This window comes from Anopheles merus, chromosome 2R (assembly GCF_017562075.2).
Source record: "Anopheles merus strain MAF chromosome 2R, AmerM5.1, whole genome shotgun sequence".
Lineage (NCBI taxonomy): Eukaryota > Metazoa > Arthropoda > Insecta > Diptera > Culicidae > Anopheles > Anopheles merus.
In genome coordinates this window covers 711764-721523 of record NC_054082.1, presented here as the reverse complement: position 1 = coordinate 721523, position 9760 = coordinate 711764, and the positions used below count along the sequence as shown (strand labels likewise).

At 48.3% G+C, this 9760-nt stretch overlaps 4 protein-coding genes across 5 annotated transcripts; 2 read left to right on the top strand and 2 right to left on the bottom strand.

The window, feature by feature from the left end:
- Positions 1-267: 267 nt before the first annotated feature.
- LOC121603729 lies at positions 268-946 on the top strand. Its single transcript, XM_041932877.1, has 2 exons — positions 268-453; positions 534-946. Exons 1-2 carry the CDS (start codon positions 396-398, stop codon positions 914-916), a joined length of 441 nt encoding a protein of 146 aa, XP_041788811.1. The 5' UTR covers positions 268-395; the 3' UTR covers positions 917-946.
- Positions 947-1700: 754 nt separating this feature from the next.
- LOC121603728 lies at positions 1701-3211 on the top strand. The gene is made up of 2 exons (XM_041932875.1): positions 1701-1914; positions 2028-3211. Exons 1-2 carry the CDS (start codon positions 1866-1868, stop codon positions 2441-2443), a joined length of 465 nt encoding a protein of 154 aa, XP_041788809.1. The 5' UTR covers positions 1701-1865; the 3' UTR covers positions 2444-3211.
- An 83-nt stretch (positions 3212-3294) lies between these two features.
- On the bottom strand, positions 3295-4876 carry LOC121589693. Its single transcript, XM_041908784.1, has 3 exons — positions 4094-4876; positions 3799-4020; positions 3295-3737 (listed from the first exon to the last, which is right to left on the bottom strand). Exons 1-2 carry the CDS (start codon positions 4874-4876, stop codon positions 3820-3822), a joined length of 984 nt encoding a protein of 327 aa, XP_041764718.1. The 3' UTR covers positions 3295-3737; positions 3799-3819.
- Positions 4877-6203: 1327 nt separating this feature from the next.
- Positions 6204-8033, bottom strand: LOC121603719 (putative gustatory receptor 28a). Of its 2 annotated transcripts, XM_041932864.1 has the most exons (4): positions 7145-8033; positions 6851-7069; positions 6691-6780; positions 6204-6619 (listed from the first exon to the last, which is right to left on the bottom strand). In XM_041932864.1, the coding sequence occupies exons 1-4, from the start codon at positions 7919-7921 to the stop codon at positions 6560-6562; spliced, it is 1146 nt and encodes a 381-aa protein (XP_041788798.1). In that variant the 5' UTR covers positions 7922-8033; the 3' UTR covers positions 6204-6559. The 2 variants fall into 2 exon arrangements, with proteins under 2 accessions (XP_041788798.1, XP_041788797.1); XM_041932863.1 differs by having other exon boundaries at positions 6204-6780.
- Positions 8034-9760: the final 1727 nt, after the last annotated feature.

Here is a 9760-nt window from a genome sequence, read left to right as displayed (position 1 = left end):
ATAATTTAACGCAAATTCTAAGGAATTTAGACCCAGTAACATCGTGACATCATCGTCCGTTATCATTTCAACAGCAACAGCGATTGAGTGTAGTTGCACCAAATACACGTTATTATTAGCAATGAATTTTTATGATGTCTCCCAATACTACACACACCACACAAAAGTCCAGCTAATCGCTATCAACGCGTAACAGCCTTATCGCATGCCCACATGTGCGAAAGCACTTTGATAAGAAGTTTGATAAAACTGATAAATGTACCCATTTCGAGGTGACTGGCCGTGTGATAGGAACAGTTTTTCGCTGTTGCTCGCGCCCATCATATCGCTGCAGCCAAATTGTGTCGTCAAATTGTGTCTCGAGTGCCAACACCCCTTACTCTTCCCAATTAACGATGACTCATTTCAGGCAAATTCTCGCGGGTGTTTTAGTGTTGTGCATCGTACAAAATGGTAATTCTTGACCCATTGGACCCACGGGGTCATTTCGATCGCTGTCCTGTACTAACTCGCTCTCGCGTTATTTCGGTTAGCTGCTTCCCTTTCCTGCTACTCCTGTGACCACACGGAAAGTGAAAGTATGTGTGAGGAAAATCTGGTCGAGTGTGATGCCAGCATGGCCTCCCTCGGCATGGTAAGGGTGGCCGCCTTCAAGCCGACGATTCAGATCATCCAGTCGCCGGCAATGCGCTGCTTCGAGCTGGTGGTCCAAGATAATGACAATACTCTGAGGGCACGCGGTTGCTCCTACGATACGGTTGACGTTTGTCCGGGCGAGGTCCGCATCGGTGTGCAGACGGGCTGCCGATGGTGCAACGAGCATGACGGATGCAATTCGGCCGGTAGCTTCAAGGCCAGCGTGCTCGTGATTGCCAGCCTGTTGGTGGTCGGAGTGCTGCAAAAGGTTTTCCAATAAACAGAGCGCCCAAATTAGTAGTTTCTTTAACGGAAACGTTTCATACGTTGAATGTTCTTCCAAGTTGGTACTCTTGCCAAGAAGAAAGAAATCCCTTTCAGTGCTACGAAATCCGTCTTCATAGTGAGGTTGATGGGCAACATGTGATGAGAAGCAAGAACTCATCTCAATGTTTTTCAGCAACACACAGTTTTGCTGGATACGTTTTACAACCGGTGTGCATTTGTATGTGTGCGTTAAGTGTTTTTCTGATGAAGTACTACAGCCCAATTCCAATCTTATAACGCATGCTCCAAAATGAACCTTTGGATGAACCTGTAAACCCTTAAGGGCCAACGAACGGAAGCTTCCTCTTGTTGTCTTCTAATGCTGGGTAGAACTCCATCAGTTTGTAGTGTTTTATTGCTTTATCTGAATTGGCTATAATTGCGTCTTAAACTGTTCTGCTTGTTTTATCTTATCTATGCAGAGAAATATGCTTTCGGTTAGAAAAATAGATTTTTTGTATAAAAATTCTGTAAATAAATTGTTTCACCAGTAGGATTTGCTTTTCTCCGCACATTATCGCACCCATTGTGCTTCACTATTTTAGTCCTTATGGCTATATGTGATCAAAATTATTATCCAAATTTTGCTACATCTATTGCTGCTTCAAGAGTTTGTTGCTGCGTGAAAACACCTATACCTCTCGCTCCTGCACATCACCGTTCAGTAACAGGTGAGAGCGAGACTACCGTAGCTACCCTATCTATGACATCATTTCGTTGCGCTTGACTTCATCACAAGCCGACGCACAGCCATCGCGGCATACAAAAGTACAGACCGACGCTAGGTTGCCTATCAAACCGCTAACGCTATTTCTAGCCAGATTGTAGCCGCATCCAGTCGTCTGTGCGTGTGCGTCTCTTTGTGTCTGTTGTGTGCTGTGTAATTGAAAGCAATAATCAAGATGAAACTGTTCCTGCTGAGCGCCTTTTTCTTCCTGGCCAGCTTCCAGGGTAAGTTACTGAAAGTATTTGCCGACACATATTAGGGGTGTGTGTGTGTGTGCGTGTGTGTGAGGGTAAATTGAACTGTACCGTAACCCTCATACGTTTTTTTTTTTTTGCAGCTGCTCAAGCCCTGCGTTGTATGCAGGGAACCGAGATCGTTCTGCCCTCGGATGACAGCGCCGAAAAGGACAAAGACAAGGTGCCCGAATTCACCGAATGTTCCATACTTACTACGGGCGCGTCGGCCGCCTCCCTGCTGGTGCTGAAGCCCAACACGGCCACCCTACCCTCCACCGACTACAAGTGCTATCACCTGCGCATTGAGGAGTCCGAATCGAAGAAGGCGACGATTGTGAAGGGCTGCATCTACAAGGCGCAGAATGTGTGCGACGGCAAGTTCAAGGTGGACACGGTCCGCGAGGTGTTCTGCAGCCAGTGCGACCAGGATGAGTGTAATTCGGCCCACCGGTTCGCTTCCAACTGGAAGATCCTCAGCCTCACCCTCTTCACCATCCTGTGCCTGTTCATGAAGTAATCACCAGTCCACCAATACAAGCCCATTTTAGTAGGGGGATGGGGAGTGGTCTCCGGCTTCCAAAATCACCCCTTCCATTTACGCCAAAATCGAACCGAATATTTTACATTTTTCCCCATTAGTGTGTAAGCTTACTACTACTACTACTACTACCGTCACGCGTACGGCAGAAGAAGAAAAAAACCCGTTCTGTGTGTAGCTGGATGGGGCTCTTCTCAGTCTCCAACACTTTCTCAGGATAACACGCATGCCTTCCGTGAGCGTTCAGTTAGTGTGTGTGTATGCGTACGCCGAAGGACGCAGAGAACCAACTAACTGTTCCCAGGACACAGCAACTATGTAGATTGGTGATGATAGAGAACCAACACCCACGGCCGGGATAAATGCCTTACAGTGTGGAGATGAACGAAAACGATCTGAATTCCTAAATCTCAAGCGCTTTCTTCAGTAGAGTAGAACGTTCGAATGTACCGTTCAGGTAATTCGGTAGCGTCTGTGTGTGTGTGTTTTTGCAGCATATTTTCTGGTAGAGTGTTTTAAAACATGTTGCAGTCTTTATACAAACATTCTCATTCATACATACAGTGACTCCTGTTTACAAGGGGCAGCCTGTTGTTTCGAGTGCAGTTGTGCTTGAAATGCTAAAATTGTGTTATTCGCGCCTGCTTGTTTGCAGTTATCTCGTTTTTCCTCATATACACTTGCATTACCCAAAGCATCTTAGAGCGTGATCAAAGAAACAATAAAATAACAACTTCGCTATCATTAGCATGCCACCCGCGTTTGTCTGCTAAATGGGTACGCGTGTGTGAGTGTGGAACCGCTGTCGAGGGCGTGGGGAAGCCGGCCATGACATCATCCGAAACAAACAAACGCGCATGATTTTGCGTCCATGCCCGTTGATAATGGTCGTTAAGGGGCAGCAGTGCGGTGCGTGTAAGAAAGTGTTTTGCTGTTCGCTTCCCTTCCCTTTCCCTTCCGTTTTCGTTCCTATTCTTTGCGTTCATGCGCATCTGTAACGGCGTGCCGTCGTCGGTGACTAATGGCTTTCCATGGTGCGGCCCTTCGCCCTACCCATACTGCTGCATGTGGAACTGTACCAGTATGATCACGTAACTCGTCACGGTTGCTATCGTCTAGAAAAGGAAGCGTATTCCGTCAACAACAATATTCCTTCGCCATTTCAATCCCGGCGGCTTCTTACCCCAAACAGAAGAGCTCGATTAATGTCATACAGTCCGTAGTTCCGGACATCGTAGTCCCGCTGCATGTAGTCCAGCGTTATAAAGTCGAGCTGTAAAGATCGGTTTAGCGTTCGTTTGCATTTACGTACACGCGGTGCAATTGCAGCTTACCATACGCTCCTTTCGACGTCCCTATGAGCGGTGATTTATGGCGCCCAGAATGGACAGCATTTTCTTCGATCGTTCCGTATACTGTGACGGTATCGACATCATGTAGTACAGCTGAACGGCCAGATAGAGGAAAAATGTTACCGAGTTGAAGTACTTCGCAATGTCCTCTACGCCAAACCCGCGCCTCACTTCCAGCATCGTTGAGGTGTACATGTAATAAACCTGCGAATGAATCGAATGCTGCTCGTTGAAAGATTCTTAGCCTCCTGCTAGCATTTCCACGCTTCCCGCTTACCGACACCACGATCATGTAGAAGTACCAACCGTTGAGAAGCAGCACCGGCAGATCCATGATCGCCATAAACTGTTTCTCCAGCTGTGCGTTTTCACAGTGCACCATGTACACCTCGCGTATCGTTGATGTCTTTTGTTCCTCCGACCGATCGACCAGGCTCGTCAGCTTCGCGTTGATCGATGCTTGAATGAAGCTCACGATCATCAGCCCCACCAAGTATAGGTTTACCAGCGCCGTGAATACGTACCGAAACACGGAAAAGGTTACACCCACCACCACTTCCGCTCCGGTGGGAACTTCATCCTGCGTGACGTAGTACATGATCAGCGAAAAGAGCAACAGTGCCATATCGATCGCAAGAACTTTGTAAAGAAGCAGTTTGCCGTACTCCCGGCTCAGGACACGACAGTGCCACTGCTGCAGGATGGTATTGCGTATCGCGAACAATGCATTCAGCGTTGAGGCGAGACCCTGCGCTTTGCTTAGCATCCTCACGTTGACCACGATCATGAACAGATAGATGAAGCTTAGCTGCGCCGCGTTCAGCATGCTCACCAGGTAAACCAGGTTTGCCATCCGTTCATGCTCGTAAATGAGATACATTAGGGCAGGACTAAGGACGGCATACACCACGGTTATTCCGATGCAGTACAGCGCACGTTTGCGGCTGGTGAAGAATCGTCCCGGTCCGGCGGCATCAAATCGCAATGGAAATGTGCCGCATGCTAGTAGAAAGGACCACATACACCTTTCCAACCGTTCGGACCACTTGCTCACGTTCATTGTAACACTCAATGCGGCGTCCCGCGATGGGACACACGATTATGAGTGTAGTCCATTGCTTGATTATTTATTTAGTTGTTATTTCTGTGCACGGTCTATTTATGCTTGATACTCCGTGTTCCATATTTAATGCTTCGTTTGTGCGAATTGGTAGTAATTATGTATGATATTCTACGCCCCGATGACTCTTATTCATACTCCTGAATGTGAAACTGAATGAGGATGATCAGGTAGCTTGTCATCGTTGCTATCATCTGTAACGACAACAGAGCGTGCTATGACAACGTGGTTTCATGACAGCTGCTCTGCCTTACCCCGAATAGAAGGGCCCGATTCATGGCATACATTCCGTAGTTGCTGATTGCATTATTCCGCTGCATACAGTCCACCATTAGCACCTCGATCTGAAACGATGCAACATATGCTATCAATCACCAATAGTAGTCCTCTAGTTTGCAACAACCCATCCCTCCCTCCCTACCAAACGCTCCTGACCCGGTCGATGATGGTGCTGGTTGACGCTGACGTAGTTTAATAAGCGCATCATTTTCTTTGCATGATCCGTGTACACCGAAGGGATCAACACGAGCAGATACAGCTGTAGGCACTGGTACAGGAAGAAAACTAACGGGTTGATGTATGCTTTAAACTCGTCCGCTCTCACGCCGCGCAGCGATGCTTCGAAGGCGTACACGTACATGTAGTAGACCTGCGGGAACAAGACGAACACGACACACGTGACACGCATCACTCGCATTCCGTTGCCGACCGGTAGGGCACGGTCTTACCGAGTAGACGATCATGAAAAAGTACCACCCAGTAAGCATCAGGGTGGGAAAGTTGAGCGTTTCCATAAATTGCTTCACCAAGTCCTCGTTTTTGCAGTGCAGCATGTACAGTTGCAGCACCGACGGTCGCCGGTCGGCTGTCGATCCTTGCCGTGAGCGGGCTAATCGTTTCATGCCGATGTTCACCATTGCCTGCATCACGGCGCCGATCAGCACCCCAGCTAGGATGAAGTTCTCGATCACCACAATAAAGTACATCATGGCGTAAAACGTTAGCCAACTCGCGAACCACACGCTGTTTTCCCACCCCTTGTACGTGCTGTCCTCGAACGTGTACAACGCCACCAGCTGCATCAGGATGTCCACGGCCGTAATTTTAACCAAAAACAGCGTGTACAGCCTAAACTCCAGCATCGAGCGGGCGACCATACGCTCCAGCACATGCTTCACCTGAAACATTTCATTCAGCAGCACGTGCAGACATGCTTTCTTTCTGATGAATATTATTTGCACAATCAGTATGAAGAAATACACGAAAGCGAACTGGAATGCGCTCAGCGCGTTTGTTATTTGATTTTCCACGCTAAAGTTCATTACGTACAGCTCGGCACAGACGATCGGTCCGACGATGGCATAGAGCACCAGCAGCACGATGGATAGGATCACATCTTTCGTTCGATTTCGAAACCGTTCACGATGACGGTCGAAACTGAGCGGCAAAATGGCGAACAGAAACTTCAGCACAACGCTCTGCAGAACGATCAACCAGCGTGGGACCTGCATCGTACAGCAACTGAAGCGACGGACGGACAAACGAACCCGGGGAAACAGCCCACACACACACACCGCAACCGCCACTATTAGCAAATGGACATGAATATCTTATGTTTGCCGCTCATTCCTGCAGGTAGTATTGTACTAAAATAATCATGTAGCTGGTGGTACTGGCAACGATCTGTAAAGACACAGGCCCACACGCTTTACCGACATCCATTGCCCACGGCGCTGAAGCTTAGGCATACTTACACCAAACAGCATCGTGTTGTCGATGGTAAACAGTCCTTTAATGCGTATCGCATAGTCTCGGTTTAAGTACTCGATCGTCAGTAGCTCGATCTGTAATGTAGGAAAACAAGCTTCATTACCAACAAGAGACAGTCGGTTGAGGAACACAATTGCTCTCTACCGCACGATCGCCCGGTACATCCGTAATTCGGCCAGTGTACATGCTGAGACACGGTATGATTTGACGCGCATGCCGACTAAACGTAGCCGAGCTCGACACCATAAAGTACACCTGTCCCACTTCACTTATAAAGAACGCCAGTGGGTTGATTATATTGCGCAGTGCATTCGTCGAGCCAGCTTCAAGATCCTGCACAAGGCTGGTGTAGGTGTAGAAAATCTGTACAGAACGGTAGAGGAGCACAGTGGTTAGTATACCGTAGAGGGCGCAGACCCGCCAACGACACCGTCTTACCGAGAATACGATGATGAAAAAGTACCACACGCTCAACAGCAGTATCGGTATGCTGATGACCTCGACGATACTCTGCACAACGAGCGACGCCTCCGTGTGCATCAGATACAGCCGAACGATCTCATTCGGAGCCTTCGAACCGTACACCAGATCGTTACAGTGTGCATTGATGCGTACGTAGATGGTAGTGCCACTGTACATCACAAACATGAGCAAATTAACAGCAATGTTCATGCTGCTGACTTGCAGCAGATTGCAAACTCCTAAAATCGAATAAATCAACGATTGTTTCAGCTCTATAAATGTGCGAAAGAACGCTGCACTTAGCACCATCATGCCGAGATCGAATACGATCAGTTTCGTGAGCAGGCTTCGTGCCAAACCCTGCTGAAAGGTAGTAGTAGCCTTCGCTGGTCCTTGCAGTACCTGCTCTCGCAGCGCCAGCAGCGCGTTTAGCAGCTGGCACAGTCTTTCACGGTTCGAAAGCGTTTTCAAGCGTGACGTTAGTATTACGACGTACATGCAGAAAAACTGCACCACAATCATGTATTGGTTGAGCTGCGAATCCGGATGCAATATTCGCGTTACTGAGATCCAATACAACCACGGTCCCAGCATGGCGTACAGCACCGTTCCCACAATGCAGCCCCGGTAGTAGAAAGTGCTCTGTACAAACCGATTCGTCGAAACGACGTACTGAAACGGCAACACTCCGCCCACCATCAGCAACCAGATACAACACCGTTCCCCAATGGTCAGCACACCTTTCCGCGCCATGGCTGTGTTCGCAGCGTATCCGGAATCGCGAATAATATTACAAAACGATCGCGACCGCCCTACAATGTGTACTCGATTCCTCGATTCGTTCGCCGCAAAGCACTTTGCTAAATTGTTTGCTAAAGGAAAGGGACACAACAAATGGGGGGGGGGGGGGGGGGGAGTTCAATAATTAATGGAGTTCGTACCATACAGTTGAGTTAAATGATTGTCACAATTTGCAATGAGCATTTGTGGCATAATTTATCACCAGCCCAGATGGCCACCATTCACCGGCTCCCGTGTAGTGCGCAAGTGAGCCGTAGTACACTCGTACACTTACAGCCACCGTGGCTGAATTAGAGCATGATGGTTCAGTACGGTTTGAGAGCGCTTTACTACGTTCATTCGATTCTTGGACTGGTCCCGTACGAACTCAACAACCAAAATGGATTGCGGCGCAGCAAATGCAAACGCCGATGGACGCTCACGATCGGATGTACTACGGTGGTTTTGGTTTGCTTCAGCTTTTGTACCGTTTGGCTGGAGGGTACCTTATCCTTCGCTACCTTTGTCGATGCCCTGCTGATTCGTTCGCTGGTGCTGGCGGAGTTTACCATCCGCTACGGTACCGTGGTCCTGTGCTTCTATCAGATACTCAGACACGAGGTTAGCTTGCACCGTTACGTGCAACGGTTCGTCGTGATCGGCAAGAGTGTCGTCGTACGGTGCAGCAGTCGATCGTACGCCAGTGTACAGCGCATGGTGTACGCCCTTGTGGCCAAGATGCTCATTGCAGACATTGGGCTGTGCACACTGTTCGCGATGAATAGTGGAATTAAACGCCACGAAACTAGTGCACACGTGTATCGCACCGTTAACATCTACGTCGTTATGATGAGCTCACAGATCACGAACCTGCTGCTGCTGATGCTTCTGTTCGGGTCCTACGTTTATGGGCAAATTAACAAACAGTTAGATCGAACCGTCCACCGGTTAGCTAGTTTCGAGACGCAACAATCGTACTGGAGTAGAAGAAGGGTCAGAGTGCAGCAGATTTGCTGTGACGCTAGCGACACCATCGATCGACTCTGCACGCTACATCAGGAGCTAACCGAGATCGTTCGGTCAATTGTTTCGATATTTCAGCTTCCAGTTTTGCTCATGAATCTAAACCAATTCATTGTAATCGTCTCGAGGGTAAGTTACAGCCATCGTCCTTAACTGTGGCAAGTACAAGTGCAATAATTCACTCACTTCTATTATGCGCGCTCGTTCGTCAAGATATACTTCGTGTACATCTTGAGTGCGCAACTGAACCATCGTAGTGATTACATGTCCTACCATCGCTTTTTCAACTCTATCCTGTACATTTGTTTCGAAACGGTTCAATGTTTCTTGCTCGCGTTAGGATCATCCGTAATAGCACAAGAGGTATTGGTGGGGGCCGAATGCAAGCGAAACGAAACTAAGCAACTAACGCAAAGACGATGTGTCGCTTCTAGGCTCGTCGACCCGGTACTACAATGAACGTTTTTGTCAACGCTTGGCTAGACACACGCACGGAGCGCAGCATCGAGCTGTTTACACTGGCCGTATTGGCCACCGATGCCAGAATCAAGATCGGTGGCATGTACGTACTAAATATGGCGTTCGTATTCTCGGTATGTAGCGACAGCGAAAAGTGGTGTAATTTTTACGGCCAAACCGACTTCATTTCCATTTCCTTCCAGCTGGCCACAACGGTAAACGTGTATCTGATCGTATTGGTACAGTTCCAGCTCAATATCGATTAGTTCCGCTACTCATAGAGGCCCTTTCTGAAACTCTTAGTAAATAAAGGATTCTAATTCCTAGGTG

Bases quoted from the DNA above. Each gene is read 5' to 3' on its own strand.
- LOC121589693 (XM_041908784.1), bottom strand. From the start codon at position 4,876: ATGAACGTGAGCAAGTGGTCCGAACGGTTGGAAAGGTGTATGTGGTCC. The intron at 4,021-4,093 runs GTAAGCGGGAAG...ATTCATTCGCAG, and splicing joins TCTACATGATCGTGGTGTCG to GTTTATTACATGTACACCTC.
- LOC121603728 (XM_041932875.1), top strand. From the start codon at position 1,866: ATGAAACTGTTCCTGCTGAGCGCCTTTTTCTTCCTGGCCAGCTTCCAG. The intron at 1,915-2,027 runs GTAAGTTACTGA...TTTTTTTTGCAG, and splicing joins CTTCCTGGCCAGCTTCCAGG to CTGCTCAAGCCCTGCGTTGT.
- LOC121603719 (XM_041932863.1), bottom strand. From the start codon at position 7,921: ATGGCGCGGAAAGGTGTGCTGACCATTGGGGAACGGTGTTGTATCTGG. The intron at 7,070-7,144 runs GTAAGACGGTGT...CGTTCTGTACAG, and splicing joins TTTTCATCATCGTATTCTCG to ATTTTCTACACCTACACCAG. The intron at 6,781-6,850 runs GTAGAGAGCAAT...CCTACATTACAG, and splicing joins ATGTACCGGGCGATCGTGCG to ATCGAGCTACTGACGATCGA.
- LOC121603729 (XM_041932877.1), top strand. From the start codon at position 396: ATGACTCATTTCAGGCAAATTCTCGCGGGTGTTTTAGTGTTGTGCATC. The intron at 454-533 runs GTAATTCTTGAC...TATTTCGGTTAG, and splicing joins GTTGTGCATCGTACAAAATG to CTGCTTCCCTTTCCTGCTAC.